Consider the following 24,655-nt stretch of genomic DNA (forward strand, 5'->3'; position numbering starts at 1 on the left):
GAGGTCTTCTGCCAAAGGAAAAATCATCTTGGAATACAGCAAACCAAAGTATTGTGAAGCAATCAAGTATTACAGAGATCAAGGCATTTGGAGAGCCGAAGAGATTCATGAGCGGGAGCGATTGAAGATCAAAGTCATCCAATTACTTGTAATATGTAATTTTTATCTTGAATTTGTTTTAAACAATATGAGTAGCTAAACCCCCCAATGCTAGGGGGGTGTCCCTGATTTAGAATTGTAATTAATTTGAGTTTACATTTGCATTTATAATATTTTGTTACGGTAACCTTTTGATGTGTTCATTGCTTTCTCTTTCGGACCAATTGAGATTGATTTGTGGTTATCAATTAGGTTGAACCGCCATTGATAAGGTTTTCATCAGGTTACTCTGCAGTAGATATCACCTAGGACTAGGGATACCCTGTATGAACCAGAGCATTCTTGATATTATACAACTTAACTTCACCCTAATTGGCTATGGACATAGGAATTAGGGTAGATTGATTAAAGGTTTTCTCACCAAGGACTTGGGAGAAAATACCCTTGAGAATTGGTAGTAATTGATATTTGTTGATGCAATAGTAACTCAGAGTTGTTACAGGGATAAATCATACACCTTCCCTGGCATTGTTCCTTTTTCTCTTTAAACCCTTATTTTCATATTTCTTTACCTTTACTTTTATTATTTTCACACTCAAAAACCAAATTAATACTTTTTGTTTAATTGAATGGTAATTTAACTCAATACTAACGTGCAGTCCTTGAGATCGACATTCGGGGAATTTCCCCATTATTACTATAAAAGGCAAAATAATACACTTGCTATTTTTCCTATCAATCGCCGGTAGGAGGAGCGAAAGAGTAAAAATGATGATAAATGTGATCCAAATTCTCTGTCAATATGTCCATAAATCCGTGGAGGTCCACACGTAAAGTGATTAATTCGCTTTTCAGGTTAGCAATGTCAGTTTGGACAGTGTTGATGACAACATCGTGATCAATAGGCTGCGCAGTAGGTACAACAGAGGCATATGAGTCAGCGTCAGAGAGATATGCATCATAGTGGTCATAGATTTGGGGTGTCTCTGGAGGAGAGGATGGTGCATCTTGTGGTCCGTCCAAATCAAAGAGCCAATTGTTTCTGTCATGTACGCTAGTCCTATGGTTTGGCAGGGTAAACATGTGCACAACTTGGTTGTTGATAAGAAATCCAAACACATTCGGGCCCAGGTTTCTAATAATATTAGTGTTGAAACAGAACTGAATGTGCATGGGTCGTATTCCACCTAGAGGGTTAAGTCTAATAAGTGGTTGTCTCAGTCCAATAACATTGGCAATCGTGGTTACTAGGCCTCCTATTAGGATTGGTTCATGGGTTGCTTGTGCCATACGATCAAAGTTGGCTATCATAAATGTAGCGGCATTAACAGGACGGGCATGTGATGCACAATACATTATGAAGAGCTCATCTTTGGACACAAAGGTTATCTTTTCTTCTTTTCTAAATAGGGTGTGAGCTAGGATCTTATGAAAATAACGAATCGCAGGATTATGAATATTCTCAGAGTGCATGAGATCTGGCTCAGGATGGTTGTTTTCGGTAATGCTTCCCCAAAAGTAGTTTAGTTCAAGGTATGTGAGTAGTTCTTCCTGGGTGACGGTAAAGGCATCAGGGCCATTTGGGCATCCTAGGAGTTCAGTTATTTCTCTATGGTTGTAGCGATACTCAATACCAATCATCCTAAAGGTGATAAGGCCTCTATTGAATCCAATACCATGGTTTGGCAAGTAAACAAGGGAGCTTAGGAATTCTAGGGTTAGCCTACGGTAAGAACTAAATCTTCTTTTGACAGCAAAATTATCCCAACCAATTTGGTTAAGTAGAAACATAACACTATCTCGGATACCTAGCTTAGTCATGGTACGACCATCAAGATAGATAGTTAGTGCCATCTCTCTCTGAGCTAAAGCTTCAAAGTGTCTCCTCTGACCTCTGCCTATGAAAAGATATCCATATAGTCTACTTGTTGCATCGTGAAAGTTAGTAGCTAGCTAAATTTAAGTTAGCCTGGGAGTAAGTAGACAACAACACTAAGTCAGTAATGGTTAATAATAAAGAAAAGTACCGAGTGACTTAATGAAATAGAGAAAAAATAATGAAAAATAAGAAATAATAATAAATAATAATAGAGAAGATAGAATTAATAATTTCAAATAAGATGTGGGTTGTCTCCCACCAAGCACTTTGTTTAATGTCGTAAGCTCGACAAAATTTAACTAAAGATTACTTCGGTGAATGAGCGGGCAACTCTGGAAGCTTTAGATTAGTGGAAGAATCTCTGTTGTCAATGTTATGATAATGTTTCAAGCACTGCCCGTTTACGATAAATGGTTCACTAGATTTGCCCTATATTTCTATCGCTCCATTTGGAAAAACTTTGGTAATTTCAAAGGGACCGAACCACCTAGAACAAAGTTTTCCTGGAAAAAGTTTAAGTAGAGAATTAAACAGAAGTACTACGTCACCCTCATTAAACTCTTTCCTCGATATACGCTTGTCATGCCATTTTTTGGTTCTTTCTTTATAGATCTGGGCATTCTCGTATGCGTCTAATCTAAGTTCTTCCAGTTCACGGATATCTAATATTCTCTTCTCGCCTGCGGCAGTATAATTTAGTGTAATGGTTTTAATGACCCAATAAGCTTTATGCTCTAATTCCACCGGCAGATGACACAATTTTCCATAAACTAGCTTAAATGGTGTGGTTTCTATCGGGGTCTTATAAGTTGTCCTATATGCCCATAAAGCTTCGCGTAACTTTGAAGACCAATCTTTCCTAGAGGTGGCAACTGTTTTTTCTAAGATTTGCTTAATTTCTCTATTCGAGACCTCTACTTTCCCACTTGTTTGTGGGTGATAGGGTGTTGCTACGCGGTGTCAGACTCCATATTTTAGTAATAACTTTTCAAAGATCTTTGAAATGAAATGGGAGCCACCATCATTGACGACAAGTCTCGGAACACCGAATCTAGGAAAAATTATATGCTTAAAGAGCCTAATTACCACTCGCGCGACATTTGTTGGAGAGGCTACAACCTTAATCCATTTCGATACGTAATCAACAGCAACGAGGATGTGCTTGTTACCAAAAGAAGATGGGAATGGTCCCATGAAAACAATTCCCCACACACCAAAGACTTCTACTTCTAAAATGCCTTTAAGTGGCATTTCGTCGCGTCTAGAGATGTTTCCAATGTGTTGGCACCGGTCGCAATTATGATCATGATATGGACATCTTTCCACACAGTGGACCAAAAGAGGCCAGCTTGTAAGATCTTGGCGCAAGTCTTTGAAGTGCTTGCATATCCTCCATAAGGAGTAGAATGAAAGTGAGAAATTATATTTTCTACATCATCTTTGGGGACACATCAACAGAAGATACCATCGGCGCCTCTCTTGAAAAGTAGAGGCTCATCCCAATAATACTGTGTAAGATCATGGAAGAATTTCTTCTTTTGTTGGTAAGTTAAGTCTGGTGGAAGCACCCCAACTGCTAAGTAGTTGATGAAGTTAGCATACCATGGCAGTGTGGTTTTAGTATAAATTTCTTCCACAACTTCATTTGTTTCGGTATCATTATAAGTTAATGAGCATTCAATTGTATTACTTTCCAACTGGGCTATGAGTCGCTCATAAGGGAAATCATCATTGATAGGCACTCGTTCAGGCTCAATGTCTTCCATCCTCGACAAGTGATCAGCTACGACATTTTTAGTGCCTCTCTTATCTTTAATTTCTAAATCAAACTCTTGTAGGAGTAGAATCCACCTTAGGAGTCTTGATTTGGCGTCCTTTTTACTTAATAAGTACCTAATTGCGGCATGATCGATATAGATAACTATTTTCGCTCCTACTAGGTAAGAACGGAATTTATCTAAAGCGAACACGACAACTAAAAGTTCCTTTTCCATGGTGGCATAGTTCATCTACGCAGGATCTAAGGTTTTGCTTGCATAATATATTGCATGAAGCTTCTTATCCTTTCTTTGTCCTAAGACTGCGCCTACGACATAATCACTAGCGTCACACATGATTTCAAACGGTAATCTCTAATCGGGTGGTTGCATGATAGGTGCAGTGATGAGAGCTATTTTTAATTGTTCAAACGCTTTTAAGCATTTGTCGTCAAAGATGAATTCAACGTATTTCATTAATAGGCCAGTTAATAGTTTGGTGATTTTGGAGAAATCTTTAATGAATCGTCGGTAGAAATTGGCGTGTCCTAAGAAACTTCGTATTTCTCTTATGGTTTTCGGAGGTTGAAGGTTTTCTATAACTTCTATTTTAGCTTTGTCAACTTCAATCCCCTTATCAGACACTATGTGTCAAGGTACGATTCCTTGTCGGACCATGAAATGGCATTTTTCCCAATTTAACACGAGATTTACTTTTACGCATCTTTCAAGTACCATTTCTAGGTTCGATAAACATCCTTCAAAACTCTTCCCACAAACAGAGAAATCATCCATAAATACTTCCATGATGTCGTCTATAAAGTTAGCAAAAATTGACATCATGCATCTTTGGAATGTTGCAGGAGCATTACATAGTCCAAACGACATTCGTCGATAGGCAAATGTACCATAAGGACAAGTGAAGGTTGTTTTTTCTTGGTTGTCAGGATGAATAGGGATTTGAAAGAATCCAGAATAACCATCTAAATAGAAGGAGTGAGAATGCTTAGCCAATCGTTCAAGCATTTGATCAATAAAAGGTAAAGGAAAATGATCCTTTCGAGTGGCTTTGTTCAATTTCCTATAATCAATGCACATTTTGCTTCCAATCACAATTCTTTGTGCTATAGATTTGCCTTTTTCGTTATTAACAATTGTAACACCTCCCTTCTTTGGTACGACATGTATTGGGCTGACCCATTGACTATCGGATATCGAGTATTTAATTCCTGCTTCTAATAGCTTTTGCACTTATCTCTTTACTACGTCACTCAGAACGGGATTTATCCTTCTTTGATGTTCTCTAGAGGTCTTACTGTCTTCCTCTAGCATAATGCGATGCATGCATATGGAATGACTTATTCTTTTTAGATCTGAGATATTATAGCCTAAAGCAGTTGGATATTTTCTTAAAACATTTAGGAGTTTCTCGGTTTCTATTTGTCCTAAGTCTGCATTAACTATTACAGGTCGCTCGAGTTCAATGTCTAGGAATTCGTACCTTAAATTTTTGGGTAGTGTTTTAAGTTCTAATGCTGGTTTCTTAGGGGAAGGCATATGATTGGGTCTCAGTGCTAGACATTCACTTAGACTGTCATCTTGGTAATCCTCACGCCAATTTTCATCTTCAAAAATATGAGTCATTGGAATTTTCAATATTTCAGAGTATGAAGTTTGTTCATTCTCCATTTCTCTTACACACTCGTCGATGACATCTAGCAGACAACATGTATCGTCTATAGTTGGTGCCTTTAAGAATTGCGTCAAAATAAATTCGACTTTTTCTTCACCAACTTCAAAGGTTAGCTTGCCTTTCTTTACATCTATAATGGCTCCGACAGTAGCTAAGAATGTTCTTCCTAATATGATAGGGATATTGGAATCCTCCTTTATGTCCATGATTATGAAATCAGTAGGAATATAAAATTGACCTATGCGCACTAGAACGTTTTCTAGTATACCTATGGGAAATTTAACAAAACGATCCGCAAGTTATCCGGACATCCTAGTTGGTCTCAATTCTCTCATTTTAAGCCTTTCGCATATGGACAAGGGCATTAAGCTAATATTGACTCCTAAGTCGCATAGAGCTTTGTCTATGACAAACTTTCCGATTACATAGGGTATGGAGAAACTCCCTGGGTCTTTCAGCTTATGAGGCATATTGTTTTGAATTATAGCGCTACACTCAGCAGTAAGTGTAACAGTTTTGTTATCCTCAATTTTCTTCTTGTTAGATAAGATCTCTTTAAGAAACTTAGCGTATGAGGGCATTTGCGTGATGACTTCTGTAAAAGGTATTGTGATATTCAATTGTTTCATAAGCTCTACAAATTTCTTGACTTGTCCTACACTTTTGGATTTAACAAATCTTTGAGGATACGGGATATGAGGTTTATACGGTGGTGGAGGCACATATGATTCTTCTTTCTTTATGGCCTCCTCTCTTTTATTTTCCTTCAGTTCGTCTTCCTTCTTAGTTATTTTACCAGGGTCTTGGTGCATGGCTGGATTTTGAATTCTAGGGTCGGTTGGTCCGTATAATTCTGTCCCACTTCGTAGTATTATAGCATTTGCATAACCTTTCGGGTTTGGTTGTGGCTGTCTAGGAAATGTACCTGCAGGGCCAGTAATAGGTGCTTGTTGTTGTGCCACTTGCGAAATTTGTGTTTCTAACATTTTGTTATGGGTGGCTAAAGCGTCTACTTTGTTCGCTAATTGCTTAATTTGCTCACTAGTGTGTATGTTTTGATTAAGGAAATCCTTATTTGTCTGGGCTTGGGTAGCTATGAATTTTTCCATCATTATTTCAAGGTTTGACTTCCTATGAGCATTTGGAGCAGTTGTGACAACTCTATGATATCCTGGTGGTACAACAGGTGCTTGGTTGGATGCATATAATGCATTATTATTTTTTGTACGAAAAGTTCGGTTGACTCCTTCAACCTGGGTTATTGGTGTTTGAGTAAGGGTTTCCTTGCGCATAATTCACTTGGTCTGTGGAGATTCCTGTCAAAAGTTGACATTCAGGGGTAACATGCCTAGGAACTCCGCATATCTCGCAGTTCGGTGCTACGGCAGCCACAATGGTTGCGGGTGTTATGGTCAGGTTTTCTATCTTTTGAGTGAGAGCATCAACCTTAGCATTGACATGGTCAAGACTGCTTATTTCGTACATACCGCCTTTCGTTGGAGGTTTCTCTACGAAGGTTCTTTCACTTCTCCACTGGTAGTGATTTTGGGCCATACTTTCGATAAGTTGATAAGCCTCATTGTAGGGTTTATCCATCAGCGCGCCACCCGCGACGCCGTCTATTGTCAATCATGTGTTGTACAAGAGACCATTGTAAAAGGTATGGATGATCAACCACTCTTCTAGACCGTGATGTGGACAAAGCCTCATCATGTCCTTGTATCTCTCCCATGCTTCAAAAAGAGATTCGTTGTCTTTTTGTTTAAACCCGTTTATTTGGGCTCTTAGCATAGTCATCTTACTAGGTGGGAAATATCGTGCTAAGAAAACTTTCTTCAACTCGTTCCACATAGTGAAAGAGTTGGACGGTAAAGATTGGAGCCAAGATCTAGCTCTATCTCTTAATGAGAAAGGGAAAAGACGTAGTATTATAGCTTCGGGGTTGACATCATTCGCTTTCACTATGTCTGTGTATTGCAAAAACACTGACAAATGTAGGTTCGGGTCCTCCGAGGGACTACCGAAAAATTGGTTTTGTTGTACGGTTGACAACAACAAATGTTTTAGCTCGAAATTATTTGTTTCGATGGCAGGGGCATCAATGTTGTTATGTGGTTCATCCTGCGAAGGGATGACATAGTACTTGAGGGGACGACTTTACGGTCCTTCAGCCATCTTTGGTTCTATAACTGGTTCGGGAATATGGATATTAGGATCAGGAAGATTGTACTTGATATTGTATTCTCGTATCCGACGTTCTAATCTTAGATAACGCTCTGGTTCGTCAAATGGTAGCTTTAATTTCTCGCCTTGAGAGTGAGTACTTAGCATACAATCGATAACTTAAAAAGGGAAATAGTTTTGTTTGCCTTAGTCTATACTGCGTAACACTGGAGTTACGATATCGACTTAATTAGTCCCCGGAAACGACGCCAAAAACTTGATCGCGACTTAGTATGTCTATAGGATTCGTGATTGCAACTGCAGAGTCGTATCACGTAGTTTTAAAGATTATCGAATCCAAAGGACTAATAATCGAACTTATCGTTATCTAATGTTACTACGTAAATCTAAGGCTGATGAATTTTCTAGAGGTTAAAGGACAATGAGAAATAAATATTAACTAAAATTGGACTTTAATAGAAATATTCAATAGCGGGATATCGGTATGTAACTAATCAAACTTCAGGGATTCGATAAATAGTTGGTGTAATCTTAAACGTTAAAATACTCTTCAGTATAAATTATTTATTTAAAAGACTTTATCTCACACTCTTGTGTTGTTGACTCTGACTATACTCTTAAACCATAATGCTTCGCTCTCGCCGTCTCATTTGAATTAAAAGTAATTTTTAGAAATCAATAAATTCTAATTAATCCTTAAACACTTTCGCCGTGTTTAGAATTAATGTCTAGTTTCAGCTATCCGGTTAAAACCTCAAACTCTCGTTTTATTGACCGTAACCCTTGTTTGCTTTGTACTCTCGTACGAAAACAATTTTAATTTTAGAACAAGAAACTATAACTAGAAAAATAGTTTATAAAGGTCAATACCAATTATTAATGAATCCCGTCGTTTTGACAATCTTTACATACCAATATCGAATGGTTTAGCCAGACATGGGTTTGAAAGCAAACATGCTACTATGATAATTAAACATAAGACCAAATATAAGCAGTTAGAATAACAATTAAAATGGAACCTGGAGAATAGACCGAAAAAACTGGAATTAATGTTAGTTCTTGAATTCAAATAATGTCAGCACACTTGACAAATCGGGTACACAGTTACAATCAAATTCAATTGCTAAAACTCAAGTCGCAATAGTCCCCCGATGTGGAGAATCTATCACTTTACAAGTAAATACATGCTTAAAGTGCTAACAATAAAATTCTGGCTAAAAGAAACAATCCCCTGTCTTGAAGACCGAAACCCTCATTTATACTCCAAATCCTTGCCTTGAAAGTCTCATAGTGGGCGTGCATTTAGGGCGGTTGGTTGACCGAGAAAAATTGAGCGTGGAGAAAAATAAGGAGGAAGTGGTTTGGTGGCGGGTGCCACATCCCTAGGTAGTGGGCGCCACACCTTGCTTGGTGGCGGACGCCACTCCTATGCTTGTATGGTGGGCACCACACCTATCCTTGTGGTGGGCGCCACCCTTGCCATGTGGTGGTGGGCGCCACACATTTCTATTTCTTCATTTTCTTCCCTTTTCCTTTCCTTTTTACTCTTTTCCCGCTTTGCTCGCACATACACTTCTTATTTGATAAATACCTGAAATAAACACAAAATACAACATAATGCTATGGAAAATAAGTAAAAAACAATGCAAATCAAGTCAAATATACGATACATTTTTGCGTTATCAATCACAATCTATTAAATTATGGTTGGATTTTAAGATCAACAAAGTCATACAAAATTCTAAACGAAATCAATTGCACACAAGGTGTTTGATAATTTGTCTCAATTGTATTTATGTGTATTTTATCATTGAGAATGAACCTTACTTTTAGTATAACATTCAATTGATTGTGGTTGAAAGTATTTTGATCAAATTTGTTCTCATTATCATACTTTGATTCTATATACGCATATCCAAGCTTTTCGATAGCGGTTCGATTCAGACGATTTGATCCGGGTCACTTCTGTTAGCTGCTAAAATTTTCAAAACAATTTTTGTTAAGTTTTTTACTTGGGATCTATTCATCCCCCTCTAGATCGAAGCCTATTGTCTAAGAAAAGCGACAAGACAAACAATAAAATAACCGAATATAGATACCCCTTGAGTGAAATAGGGACATGCAACTACAATTCTCACCCCTGTTTGCTTTTCTATGGTGTTATGTACTCTCTTGGAGTATATATAACCAGGTAGAGAAGCAGCTATTGTGTGAGCTAGAGGATGGCGTTGAGGCCTCTTCGTTTATTTACTGTCTTTTTGAGTTATTTAGTTTTCGTTGAGCTCTGACCTGTAACACTGGGATGAGTTGCTTTGTTACATGATGTGTTTATAGACATGTTTGAATTATTTTATTTAGTGCTTATGTCGAGACACAATAAATGTTTTATTTGGAGTTTTTGATGTTCCGTTGCTATTTAATATATGTTCAATTTGAAGAAATATGCAAGTTGTAAATTTATAACACCGATGATGTGTAAAAAAAATTATGCAAGTTGTAAATTTAGAACACCGATGATGTGTAAAAAAAATTATATGTCTTATTTTCATAAATCAAGGGTGTCAGATTTAGGATGTTACATAGTTGGTATCATATCAGGTTGGTCCATTCGGCATAGGTTGTGACTAATTGTACCCTTTTGTGCGCAACATGTGTGTGAACATTGTCGATGCTTACATTGTAAATTTCTATTTGCTTTGATTTTTATGATTGTTTAATCTGAACTTGGATTATTGTGAAGAAAGAAATGACTAGCATAAATAACTGTGTGATTGCTGATGCTTTTGAAGCAATGGCTAATGTGATAGCGCAAACAAATGAAGCGTTGCAGGCGAATCAAAATCAAAATGTTGGTGATGATGTATTTCGTGGGCTGGGAAAGTTCCAGAGGAATAATCCGCCTACTTTTAAGGGGATATACAATCCTGAGGGTGCTCAAAGTTGGCTACAGGAGATTGAGAAGATATTCCAGGTTATGGTTTGCACCAATGAGCAGAAAGTGTTGTTTGTGACACATTGCTGGCAAATGAGGCTTATTATTGGTGGGATAACGCCCACTAGAGGTTGGAAATTGCAGGTACTGAGATTACTTGGTAGAACTTCAAAAAAGAGTTTCTGGAGAAATATTTTTCGGCCGATGTTCACAGTAAGATATAGATTTAGTTCTTGTAGTTAAGGCAATGAAATATGAAAGTTTTTGTTTATGCGGCTAAATTTGAAGAGTTGGTGAGATTTTGTCCCCACTATAATGGCGTGGAAGCGAAAATGTCAAAATGTGTGAAGTTCGAGAATGGGTTACGTCCTGAAATTAAGAAATTCACTGGTTATCAGGAGATCCATTAGTTCTCAGTGCTAGTCAACAAGTGTATGGTCAATAATGTCAGATATAATACTTTCAAAGATGCATGCTTTGCATTAGGCCTGCTAGATGATGACAAGTAGTTTATAAATGCTATTTTAGAAGAAAGTCATTGGGGCACATAAAGCTTTTTGCGTAGATTATTTGCCACTTTGTTACTTTCAAATCATATTAATCGACCATAAGTTGTTTGGAATAAGACATGAGAGCATTTGAGTGATGATATTCTACATAGACAAAGACAATTGATGCGCTTCAACGATATCATTTAATGCTTATATTTCTTTTTAACTTAAATAAATATATTGTATATTAATATTTAATATAGTTTTTATTTTACGTAATTTAATATTTTTGATTTATTTTGTTATAAATTTTAAATTTAAACAATTATTTATTTTATAAAATAATCTATATTTGTAGATTTGGTTTTGACTACCAATCAATTGAAGAGTTATACTTTGGCTGAGATTGAGTGTTTATTGCAAAGTAACAACAAAAGTTTGGAAAAATTTCCTAAAATGCCTCAGTCAGATAGAACATTGTTACTTGATAGACATAATATATTGATTTATGATGAATTAAACTATGATAGAAGCTTTTTGGTTGAAGAGTATCGTAGATTGATGTCAACTATGATCACTCAACAAAAGAAGATATATGATCATATCATGAAGATGGTTGAAGAAAATAGACAAGGTCTTTTTATTTATTTATGGTTATGGAGGAGCTGACAAGGCGTACATATGAAGGGCTATGTCTACATCATTAAGGTCAAGAGGTGGAATTGTTCTAACTGTCGCATCAAGTGGCATATCTATATTACTAATTCCTGGTGGAAGAGCTGTACACTCAAGGTTTGTCATGCCTATAAATGTTGATGAATGCTCGATATGTGATATGAGATCCAAAGACCTTTAGCCGATTTAATACGACGTGCAAAGCTAATTACACGGGATATAACACCTATGATGCACAAGCATTGTTTTGAACCTGTTGATCGTACTTTGCAGGATATAATGCATAAAAAATATCCCATTTGATGGAAAAGTAGTTGTGTTAGGCAAAGATTTTCGTCAGATACTTCCTGTTATACCAAAAGGAACAAATTAAGAAGTTATAAATTCTACTATAAACTTTTTGCATCTATGGAGATATTGTTAAATACTTACTTTAACCACAAATATGAGACTTCTAACTGGAAGTACAAATGCTGACATTGAAGAAAGAAAGATTTTTTCGGAATATATTTTAGGAGTTGGTGATGGTACATTGAGATGCTGATGATGTTGATATCACAATCCAAATACCACCTGATCGGTTGATTCCTAGCTTTGACGACCCTCTTTCATAGAGCATATCCAAATCTATTGCAAAACTTGCACAATCCATCATCTTTTCAGAATAGAGCTATTTTAGATCCTAAGAATCAATTGTCGACGTCATCAATGATTATATGTTGGATTTAATACTTGGAGAAGACAAAACTTATTTGAGTTGTGATTCACTTTGTAACGCCAAGTCAGACCTTAATATGCCAGATGATGTGCACACTCCTGAATTCTTGAATACAATTGTTTCTTTTGGACTTCCAAATCACAAGTTAAGATTAAAAGTTAGAGTCCCGATAATGCTATTGAGAAATATTGATCCGACTTTAGGGTTGTGCAATGACACCCAGTTGATAATTAAAAAAATGGAAAAATATGTACTTGAAGGTAAGGTTATATCTAATAACAATATTGCTCAAAAGATTTTTATTTCAAGGTTATCATTGACTCCTCCCAATAAAAGAATTCCTTTCAAATTTCAAATAGACCAATCCATTAATGATTTCATTTGCAATGACTATCGACAAGAGTTAAAACCAATTGCATAAATCCGTTGGAATATATCTACCTAAATTAATATTTTCTCATGAACAATTATACGTGGCACTATAAAAAAAAATACTTAAAAAAATACTAATCAACAACGACAAAGATCAAGATACAATTGAAATTGAGAATATTATTTACAAAGAAGTCTTTCCTAATATTGAATAGTTTATTGTTTACTTATTTATCAACAAGTATATAAAATCCAACACAAAGTCTAAATATTAAATATGTTATAAGTTTGTTTGTAATTTGCATACAATATATATGAAGTTCGAAAATGCACTTTATATATATATGAATTCGAAAATACCCGTGCATGTTAAAGTCTAGTAAAATGAAATGGCACAATGACATATTTAAAAATAAATGAAAGAATCAAAATCATAAGTTAACCAAAAATATAATAATAAAAAACAAATGTAACGAATGTTGAGATATTTGTAAGCAAACAGAGGCGGTGATCACCCACTGTCATTGTTATACTCCAGCCCACATGTTATTAACCAAACACCATCCCCATTTTTCATTTTCCCCTCAACCTCTCTCTTAACCCCCTTTCTTATTCTTACCTATTTTCCTCGCCACTCGTTTTTTTCCCTTCTTAATCCCTCTTCTCCACTCACACACCAACTAGTAACACTTATTACACCACACCAATTCTCATTTTCCATTCCGATTATTCCAATACGCACCTTTCTTTCCCATGGGCTGAACCTGAACCTGAACAATATAAATTCAGTTTCGAGCAGACAAATTCAATGGAGTGGGATAGCAATTCCGATCTTAGCGGTGATGAAGACGACGCCGTTTCGTCCTCGTCGTTCCTTCTGAACGACGACGTTGGACCACTTCCTTTTCCGGTTCTTCAAACGGCGCCGTGTGGGTTCGTTGTCACCGACGCGATCGATCCGGACCATCCTATTATATACGTCAACGCCGTTTTTGAGATGCTTACCGGTTATCGTGCTGAAGAAGTTCTCGGTCGTAACTGGTACGCTTTTTTTTTTGTTATTTAATTTTCTGATTTTTTAATATATTTGATTTTATATTTTTTTTTTGCTTTCTTAGTGGTGTTGTTTAGGTTTAGATAGGTGAGTTTGGTTTTTAGATTTTTTAGCTATGCTTGATTGAAACCCTAGGTTTTCCCTTTTTCTGTGGTGAAAATTGTTGGAATTAGAAATGTTTTGATTTCTGTAAGTGTTGCCATTAGTACTGGGATTTTGATTCCGTGATTAGGTACTGTAATAATCTGAGATAATGGAAGTGAATGAAAGTAAACACAAGCGTTGGTGTTGTGTTGGTGTCGGACACTGGACATGCAAGCGTCGGTGCTGCATAATAAAAACTGGAAATTCTGTTGTGTGTTTTTATGCGTTGTATTTAAGTTCTAGACGGATAAGAGTGAATTCTAAGTTCTGTTTTGTGTTGTGCGTGATTTGTGATAGTTTTTGAATGTGTTATGTCTACAAGTAAGGGCTGGGTAGTGAGAGGAATTATGGTTCTGCTAGTTTATTCCTTTTCTTACTTGAAATGCATGTGCGTGTGATTGTTTTGAAAAACTGAAATGAACCGTTGAAATGGTTTGTGAAATGTTATTAGACTAGTCTTGTTTGATGCTATGGTTCATGGATAGTATATATGTTTTGTATTTGTTATAGTTGGGAGTAATATGGCAAGAAGTTATGAGTTTGACTTGTTGACAATCTTTCAAAGTTAAAACCATGGGTGCAGATAAACAGTCTTTAGGTTATTTGAAAAATATCCAAGAATTCTATGAGAATAAACTAAACGGTCTTTAGATTCTGTAGTATATTCTGGAAGTTGTTAGAACTTAGAAGTTCTCCATGTAGGAAGGAGCACTGTCATCGGAGAAGATACAATAGTTTGATGGACTAGAGATCATTTCTTCAATGTCTCCAGTATGCTTTATAACTCAATAAGTTGACGATATATACTTCTAGAAATGCATGCATAAACACTTTCTTATTACCGTTGCATCATAGGAATTAAATAAACCTATTATATCAAAAGTCCTTTGAATTTGAGGAGACTCAAAGAGCCAACTAAGAAAACCCCAAAACCTATGAAAACTCAGTATTCTTCCTAACCTCACCCCAAAATCATTGTTTAGATCCCACATCTAATTTGTTATATGACCAGAATATTTCTTGTAAGAGCCTGAGCAATCCTTATTCTTTGAGATATCTTTTTGAATTGAATTAGGCCCAAACTCTGTGTGATGCCAAAACCTTACTAAATCTGATAGCAGATTACTTGTGGATGTCTAGCATTACAAACTTCACACTCTCGATATTTTGTCCGGGCTATGAAGAACATGTGTTATGATCCTAGACTAACTCCATATTGAAGACTTGAGCAATCATCAACCATTGTCTTTGGGGTCAAGTTTGGCCAAGATTCTAATATTGATAAACTCATATGTTACTCCAAACTCCATCACAAATTGTGAATGCTTAAACCACATTTACTTCTAATTCAAGCTCTTTTTATATGGTTGGATCAGGCCTAAACCACATTTCTTAACATGGTATCATAACCTCGTTTAACATTTGGTGGATTACCTGCTATCAGGTTTCTGCTATTGGGTCACCCACCTTTTATTTCCACGCTTCAGATGTCCAGTTCTCTTTCTGAGGGTGTGTGTTAAGAGTCTCACACCAGACAATATATGGCCTAAATATGTGCTTATAAGTGGGGACAATCATCATCCTATAAGCCGGTTTTGTATGGTTGAGTTAGACTAAACCACATTTCTTAATACTTATCAAACATACCTTCACTCTAAACATAATCCGGTTTTGTATGGTTGAGTTAGGGCAAGCCACAATTATAATAAACAACACGGATCATCCACTCTCACAAACAACTCTGCTATTTTATATATGTTTTGGAGACACAAAATAAATTTTGACAAGTGACGTGTATCAACTTACGGGTTGAATTTTCTTACTATTATTTTTTCTCAATTTAATTTTGTTAAAATATAAATTTATTTGCGCTGTATTATTTTTCCTTGTATTATTATTATTATTATTATTATTTTTATAACAATAATATTTCTTTCTTTATCAAAATTAATAAAAATATGAGAATAATGAAACCAGAAAAGAAAAAAATATTCTTGATATTATTTATAGTTTTATTTGGAATTGACACGTTTGCATTCATAAAGCAAGATGATGAATCAACGTACTTTTACATTTTAAAATTGTATAATATTACAAATTGTATAATATTACAAATCTTTCCTTAATAAAATTTATACCACTTTTCTTTGTTATTGTCTCTTCAGAATTTCTATAAGGAAAAATCAAAATCTCTAAAACTTATTTCGGTATTTTCGTTTAAAAACTTAAAAATAGAATATAGTTTTTAAAAATAGTTTTGTAAACTTAGGTAACCAAACATTTTTTATTATTTTCAAAATTTTAAAACTAAAAAACAGTTACTAAAAATTAAATCAAACAAACCCTTAGTCATTCTCAACATCACAGCGACTCTGCTTACTGACAGATAAACTAATAACAGAACCGAAATTTGGGAGAACACCTAATCCATTCCATACTGAATGGCAATGCGGATTATTCTGTGTCTATCTGAGTCTTCTGCTGTTCGTCCATCTTGGACACCCAAGTCTCCTACATGACTACAGCTGCATCACCTTGTTATCACTATTCCACAACCCATGCTAGCCACTGAAACTCAGATGAACCAAAATTAGATACTACTTACTTCAATCGTAAATCAAAACAAAGGGACTTGGATTGGAGTTTCTTAAACATGTTTGTAAGATAAAGTATCTGGAATGTAAGTTAGATATATGTTTTTTTTGTAGATGATATAGTCCTACTTGAAGAATGGAAGGAGGATTTAAATGAGAGGTTGGAGACGTGTCTCAAAGGTGTATGACTTTCGCCTAAGCAGAGTAACACAATATTTGAAATGTAAGTTTAGCAAAAGAAAAAGTGTTTCTAATTTAGTAATGAAAGTTGGAGATCATATCTCATCCGAAGTTACGCAGTTAAAATATCTTAGGTCCATAGTACAAAACAACGGAGAAATAGAAGGAGGCATAAACCACCGCATTCAAGCTAGATGGTTGAAATGAAGGAGTGTCTCGTTTGTTTTATGTGTCACAAAAATACTGCTAAAACTTAAGGAAAGAATTTTATTGGACAATTGTGAAACTGTTATACAAGCCAACATGTTGGACGGTAAAGAACCAACACGAGAGATGTTGTTACGAAGTCTTTTTATTACCCTATATGACTAATAAATTTGATCATTGAAAATAAAAAAAAGTAAGTTGAGTGAAGTGTTTTTTTAGAGATACCCTCGTTTAAATATGAAAGTTGTTGTTAAAAAGTGTTTATATTTCCCTCTGGAGAAAGGGGCACCTGTTATATCCGTTAAAAGTTATTGTCGTATTAATTTTTTTTGACAAGATTTCTTGTGTCTGTTGAGTGTGATAAATGTTCTGTTGGATAGTTGCTGTGACTTCACTGATGAGATTTTCCCTGCCTTAATTGTTGTGTTTAGATTTGTCAATAGTTTTTAGTGATGTTGGAGTTGTGTCATTCAAAGGGCTTCTGTGTCATTTAGAGTCTTACTTGTCAGTGGCATGCTATTTTTCAGGCTGTCTCGTTATAGAGTCGCCACTGTCATGTCCACGGTAGTGCCGGAAACTTGGATAAATCCCACCAGTTGAGACAGGACTTCCTAGCGCACCCAAAACCCTTTTTGCCCATAATCAAAATAGTGAAACATTGGTGCCTTTTTTGCCCATAATCAAAATAGTGAAACATTTTTGTGGAGAATACTCGGACTCAATTCCTCTTTTATTTAGAAAGAAGGGTTTGAGAGAATTGATGCCAATGTTAATTGTCTCAATTGTGGTTTGTATCAAAACCATGGTTAACTTCCCACACATGATTTATTCTCATCATTCTGGCCAAGCCTGGTGTTTTCTGTTCAAATCCTGTATTTTCTGGCTAGGCTATCTGATCTGCTTTACACATTCCTTTCCGAGTTTTCAATCACATCCTTCTTAATGTCCAGGTCTCTGACCATCATCTCTATCCACTGTTACCTTTTTTTGTTCTCTCAAATTATTTTGCAGGTTTTCATTCTAATCCTGTTCTTCTTTTGCCTTTTTTTGTGTGTGTTATCTTAAGTTACTCTACCTTTTTTTAAAACCAAGGTAGTCAATAGCGGCATTTCTCACATGGTGTGGAAGAATGGCTGGCCACCACGTTTAGCAACACAGATATTAATGTTCCCATTTATTGTTTTTTTATCAAATTTATCTTAACCTGTTGATATATCGGGTTTGTTGGTCTTCTTCCATCTCTTTAACTAACTTTTGGACTTTCCTATCTAGCAATACTCATCACTGTTAAAGGGTTTTCTTCAAACATTGCCAACCCACTTAAAATGTGAGACTTGTATAGTTTCCGTGCCATATCCTTTCTGTTTGTTAGTTCCAGAACCTCAGTTTCTGTCTAACCGTTGGCATAAAAGAATTGGTAAAAGAGTCTAATCTGCTTAGCTAAAAAATGCTATATCTTTTTTAGAAGAAAATTGAAATTCAAAAGCAAAGCTCATTAAGGTTGCTTTGTATACCCTCTGTTCCAACCTGCTCTATCTTCCCACACCATATCAACCCTTATTTTATACCTCTTTTCTACAAAGGAAAAGTTGACAAAGTATCAAAGAATAGGAAGATAAATGGAAAAGAGAACATTTGGATATAAAATTTTCAAGGAACAGAAATCCTGAAGCTTAAATTGTTTTTACTTGAATTAATGTCTTTATTGGTACTCAACGCATGCAAGCACCCAAAGACAGAAGAATGGGAAGAAATGTGCATGTGCTTCAAAGGAAAAGTTGACAAAGTATCAAAGAATAGGAAGATAAATGGAAAAGAGAACATTTGGATATAAAATTTTCAAGGAACAGAAATCCTGAAGCTTAAATTGTTTTTACTTGAATTAATGTCTTTATTGGTACTCAACGCATGCAAGCACCCAAAGACAGAAGAATGGGAAGAAATGTGCATGTGCTTCAATTGGTTAATTCAATATAACTTTTGCAAATATAACTTGTGATTTTTTGTTCTCTTTCCTTAGCAAACAACAAACAGAATTAGGAAGGAGACAGTTAAACATTGACTATAACTTAATAAAAAAAGACCATTTTGATTTCCACAGCAGTTGTGATTTCCTTGTGAATAATGTATTTGATTTCTTTGATTTTCCAGAGAACCTCACCGACATGACCATACTCGCACATACCTGCTAGATGCCCTAATGACACGACCATTTAGATGTCTTTCTAGGAATTATTTTTATTCCTCATGTGAAAGTTTTTTTTTATCCGAGCTTTCCAAATCTTCCCATAATTTTGCGTTCTGTTGTCCTTCCAGTTGCAGCCCTACTTATTGACATATATCTCATACACGCTAATAATATTTGAGGTTTTCTTTCTTGATTGACAATAAGCTGAAAAGGTCTTTTAGCAGTACAACTTTCTTTTTCTATTATGTATTGCAAGTTGCAAGAATAACTACCTCAGTTTATTTATTTTTTATCATTTTGCCAACCTAGAACTAATGTCTACTATCCAATTTTCAAAATTAATATTACTCATGTGATATTTATTTACCTAGTCCTCTTCACTTCGATGTTAGCATTTTCCTTTTTTCGCTACACCTGACAATTGATACAACAGTTCTTGCTAACTTGTGCTTATGCAAAATGACCTACTACCAGTATCATTATTGTACAATGTTATAGTTATGATGAATTCCTGGACGAGTGATTACATACAAGTTTTATCCTTGAATTTTTTATAATTGGGGCTAGGTTGTATCATACTATATAATATTGATAAGTAAGAGAGGATATTTAGTGGTAATTTAAGTGAAATGTGAATTTTTTATTTTTCATAATGTATCTATTATCTCGTCTTTTGCTAAAGATTGAAAAGTAAACTGGTAAGAGTTCCACATCAGATAATATATGGCCTGAACATGTGTTTATAAGTGGGGGCATTCCTCACTCTACCAACCGGTTTTGTAGTGTTGAGTTAGGTCCAACTGCATTTCTTAAAATGGTATCAGAGTCTCGTTTAAGATCCGGAGAGTGTGTTAAGAGTTCCACATCAGATAATATATGACCTGAACATGTGTTTATAAATGGGGGTACTCCTCACTCTATCAACCGGTTTTGTAGGGTTGAGTTAGACCCAACCACATTTCTTAACATAAACCTTGAATTTCAAAGCTAAGAAATGCAATTTCTTGACAGTAAGTAAGTAATTTTTCTGTAGAGTCATTTTCTCCCTAATCTTTCCTTCTACAATTGTTTTTTGTTTGTGTGCACATAAAGATGCAAAGGGTTAATCTTTGTTCTGCATCAAGGAATAATGCAAAGAAAAGAAAATAAGGAAAAAGAGCACTCTATTTGGAAAAATGAAAATTACATGTTGTCCCTTTGTAACATTTCATACTTGATTGAGTCTGTTGTTTGGTGTTCATCCAATTTGGGTTTATTCTAATCATTTACCATCATTTTTCAGCCGTTTCTTGCAGTGTCGAGGTCCATTTGCTAAGAGAAGGCATCCATTGGTGGACTCATCAGTAATTTCAGAAATTAGAAAATGCATTGACGAAGGGGTTGAATTTCAAGGTGAGTTGCTGAACTTCAGGAAAGATGGATCTCCACTTATGAACAGACTGCGGCTGACACCTATATATGGAGAAGATGATGAAATAACTCATGTCATTGGAATTCAGTTATTCACCGAGGCAAACATTGATCTTGGTCCTGTTCTCGGTTCTACAATTAAGGACTCTGTTAAATCATCTGGTCGGTTTCGTTCTGTACTTTCCTCACTGCAACCTCTTCCAGTGGGGGACCGGAATGTGACCCGTGGAATTTGTGGGCTATTTCAATTAAGTGATGAGGTATTGTCTCTCAAGATACTTGCTCGCTTAACTCCAAGAGATATTGCATCAGTTAGTTCTGTTTGTACGCGATTGTATGAAGTAACAAGAAATGAAGACCTTTGGAGGATGGTATGCCAAAATGCATGGGGTAGTGAAACTACCCGTGTTTTGGAGACTGTTCCTGGTGCAAGGAGGCTTGGATGGGGTCGACTAGCCAGGGAACTGACCACTCTTGAAGCAGCAGCATGGAGGAAACTGACCGTTGGAGGTGGTGTTGAACCATCACGCTGTAACTTTAGTGCTTGTGCAGTTGGGAATAGAGTTGTCCTATTTGGTGGTGAAGGGGTTAATATGCAACCCATGAATGACACCTTTGTATTGGATCTCAATTCTAATAATCCCGAATGGCAACATGTCCAGGTTAGCTCTCCTCCCCCTGGTCGGTGGGGCCATACACTTTCTTGTGTGAATGGTTCTCGTTTAGTTGTATTTGGAGGCTGTGGAACACAGGGTTTGCTCAATGATGTGTTTGTTCTGGACTTGGATGCAACCCCTCCAACTTGGCGTGAAATTTCTGGATTGGCACCTCCACTTCCAAGATCATGGCATAGCTCTTGTACTCTTGATGGTACTAAGTTGATAGTTTCTGGTGGCTGTGCTGATTCTGGAGTACTTTTGAGTGATACTTTTCTCCTTGATATGTCGATGGAAAACCCTATCTGGAGGGAGATACCAGTGACATGGACACCACCTTCCCGTCTGGGCCACACACTATCTGTTTATGGTGGTAGGAAAATTCTAATGTTTGGGGGTCTGGCCAAGAGTGGTCCCCTGCGTTTCCGGTCAAGTGATGTGTTCACTATGGATTTAAGTGAGGAGGAACCATGCTGGAGATGTGTCACGGGGAGTGGAATGCCTGGTGCTGGCAATCCTGGAGGCATAGCTCCTCCTCCTAGACTTGATCACGTGGCTGTTAGCCTTCCAGGTGGTAGAATTTTGATTTTTGGGGGTTCTGTTGCAGGCCTTCATTCTGCCTCCCAGCTTTACATACTTGATCCAACCGATGAGAAGCCTACATGGAGAATCTTAAATGTACCCGGACGCCCTCCAAGGTTTGCATGGGGCCATAGTACATGTGTTGTTGGGGGGACAAGAGCTATTGTTCTGGGTGGTCAAACCGGGGATGAATGGATGCTAAGTGAACTGCATGAACTTTCCCTGGCAAATTCTGTCATCTAGATCCAGTGGATAAATTACATACTGTAATGACGGGAACAGAATGGGCGACGAAGGTATGTGTTGGTCACTGACTGTCTTGACAAACATTGCTCTGGTCAGAACATTTGTGTATTAAGTTGTTTCGACAGTGGATTTTATGGTATGATTGGTTCTGGCTGGAGAAGAACTTTTTCAATGAGTGACACAATACCATGTTTGGTGTTTTTTGAGGTTGTGTGAAACTTTGCCCTTCTGTATGCACGATGATTGTTCTTCATGAATAGATTAATAGTGTCTGATAACAAGTAGGGAATACATTAGGAGGATAGTTATCCTCACGTGTGTCTTTTTCTAATTGTGTAATTTGAACCATGACAAAGGACAGAAAAAACGCATGTTCGTACATAGTAAATGTATCAGGTCTGTTGTATTTGTATGTATGGAAGTCTCTACTTCTATTTTGTGCTTTTGAACACGAGTCAGCTGACATGGTCATAAATTGGGTGTACTCTTTTGCCCTGTTACAAACAGGTGTACAAGGTAGAGGACGGTGCGGTTTGTACATATTTCCCTTAAATAATGTAATACATGACATGGAGTATGTCAAAATCTGCATTGTTCATTATTACTGGTTTTCTTGATGTCGCTTTTGTTTAGTTTATGTCACTGCTGTAAATTTGCTTGTGTGGCCATGATAAGTCAATGTATTTTAGATTATATATCGTGTAATGCTGTTGTGTTGTGTGGGTTTATGGTATGCTTTTAGATTGTATTTGGTTTAAATGTCCAGAGGATATGTAATTTTTATTTACTTTAAAAATTTTAGTTTCGATACATAATTGTTTTTCTTCTAAAGTTTATTTGAATTATTTTAAAAAGTTCATTGTTTGGACAAGATAATGAAGTTCAATATAATTTATTAAACTTTTACTTCTATAATTTTTTTGATATAACCAGTTATATAAAGTAGTTTTTATTTTATTTTTTATTTTACAAATTTATATTATTTTTTATGGAATTAAAAACAATTAAAAGCAAAAAGTATTTAAATAATAGAAATGTAGTAAAATTAAAATTTGTTATAAAATAATATAACTAATGTTGATAAATTGAATTTGAATATAATTTTTATTTTTATAGTGATAATATAAGATTTAATTTTAAATAGTACTTTTTATTGCTTTAGTGATTTGTTCAAGTTTTTAATTTATTTTGGTATTGCTTCATAGTTTGTGATAGTGTTTAAAGTTACTATATGTTAATCATAATTGAAAGAAAATAAGAAAATAGAGTAAAAGTTTGATTAATTAAAAATGGACTAAAATGTTTATTAAATGAGTGAAATGTACACTGTATTCTTTAACATATAGATCCACCTCCTTTTTATTTTTATAAGAACCCTTCAAAATTTTCATACTAATCATATATTCGAAAGGATCATTTTACGTCTTTAATCTAAAAGCATTCAGCGATGATTAACATTGAATTTTGATAAAAAATGATTATGATTCAATTTTCTATAACTGCGCGATTGAGAGAATACTGTAATCAACATATATGAGCATATGTTTATATATATGTGTTTATGTATGTAAGTTTTTTTTTTAAATTATGGATTTATAAAAATTAATATTTTGTTTACATTGACATCGTTATTAGGTCATATTTTTAAATTTTATTAAATATACTATTTTATATATAGTATAATGTTTAAGGTGTCTATATATGTTTACATTGATGTTGTTCTTTTATATATATATATATATATATATATATATATATATATATATATATATATATATATATATATATATATGAGAACAAATATAAACATATATAGACACTTTAAGTATTATATTATATATGTGAAATAATATATTTAATAAAATTTAATAATATGATCTAACAACGATGCCAGTGTAAAAGAATACAATTTATATATAATTTAATTTTAAAAAAATAAAAATGTTTTTTCTCTTATATTTTGAGACTATAGTATTTTTTTCTTTCTTTTATTCAATTATTATATCAGACATACAATCAATTTTTTTTCGATATCTTCAACTCATCATCATTGTAAATTATAAGGATCGTATCTTTATATCTCTTTCTATTTACTATCTCCGTCCCAAAATAATTATTATAGTTGATCAAATTAAGAGAATTTAATAAATGAAAGAGATAAGAGTATTTTTAATAAGTTTTTCTAATTTATCATTGGTGTATAGTAAAAAAATAAAATAAATTGAGATTATTAATTAAAAGATAAACATTAAAATGATATTGAAAATTAAAATACGACACTTATTTTAAACCAATAATTTAATAAGTAGCGACAATTATTATTGAGGGATTATGATCTTTTTATTGTTGTTAAGAAGAGCCTTTGAAATTTCTTTTAGAAGGATCCTCTTGGACTACTATGTGTTTGTTTAATCATGTTTATTTTACAAGCAACACCAATAGATATAGTGTGCTATGAGGTTGTCAATGCAATCTCTAAGAAATTGGATGTTGTTGGTTAGGACGATAATGTATTAGAAGTTGGTGAACAAAGTATTTATAGATATGATGTTGCTAAAGTCATTGTTGATTAAGTAAATGTTTGTGAATTTACA

General features: G+C 35.1%; 2 protein-coding genes and 1 non-coding gene across 3 annotated transcripts; 2 read left to right on the forward strand and 1 right to left on the reverse strand.

The window, feature by feature from the left end:
• Positions 1 to 5,727: 5,727 nt before the first annotated feature.
• Positions 5,728 to 6,414, reverse strand: LOC127107721 (uncharacterized). Its single transcript, XM_051045047.1, has one exon. It carries the CDS (start codon positions 6,412 to 6,414, stop codon positions 5,728 to 5,730), a length of 687 nt encoding a protein of 228 aa, XP_050901004.1.
• Positions 6,415 to 7,112: 698 nt separating this feature from the next.
• Positions 7,113 to 7,219, forward strand: LOC127117078 (small nucleolar RNA R71). The gene has a single exon (XR_007801839.1). It is a non-coding gene; the product is annotated as a small nucleolar RNA R71 (small nucleolar RNA).
• A 6,085-nt stretch (positions 7,220 to 13,304) lies between these two features.
• On the forward strand, positions 13,305 to 22,662 carry LOC127137437 (adagio protein 1). Its single transcript, XM_051063900.1, has 2 exons — positions 13,305 to 13,841; positions 20,450 to 22,662. Exons 1-2 carry the CDS (start codon positions 13,609 to 13,611, stop codon positions 22,056 to 22,058), a joined length of 1,842 nt encoding a protein of 613 aa, XP_050919857.1. The 5' UTR covers positions 13,305 to 13,608; the 3' UTR covers positions 22,059 to 22,662.
• Positions 22,663 to 24,655: the final 1,993 nt, after the last annotated feature.

The sequence above is a fragment of the Lathyrus oleraceus genome, chromosome 1 (genome assembly GCF_024323335.1).
Source record: "Lathyrus oleraceus cultivar Zhongwan6 chromosome 1, CAAS_Psat_ZW6_1.0, whole genome shotgun sequence".
In the NCBI taxonomy this organism is placed as follows: domain Eukaryota; kingdom Viridiplantae; phylum Streptophyta; class Magnoliopsida; order Fabales; family Fabaceae; genus Lathyrus; species Lathyrus oleraceus.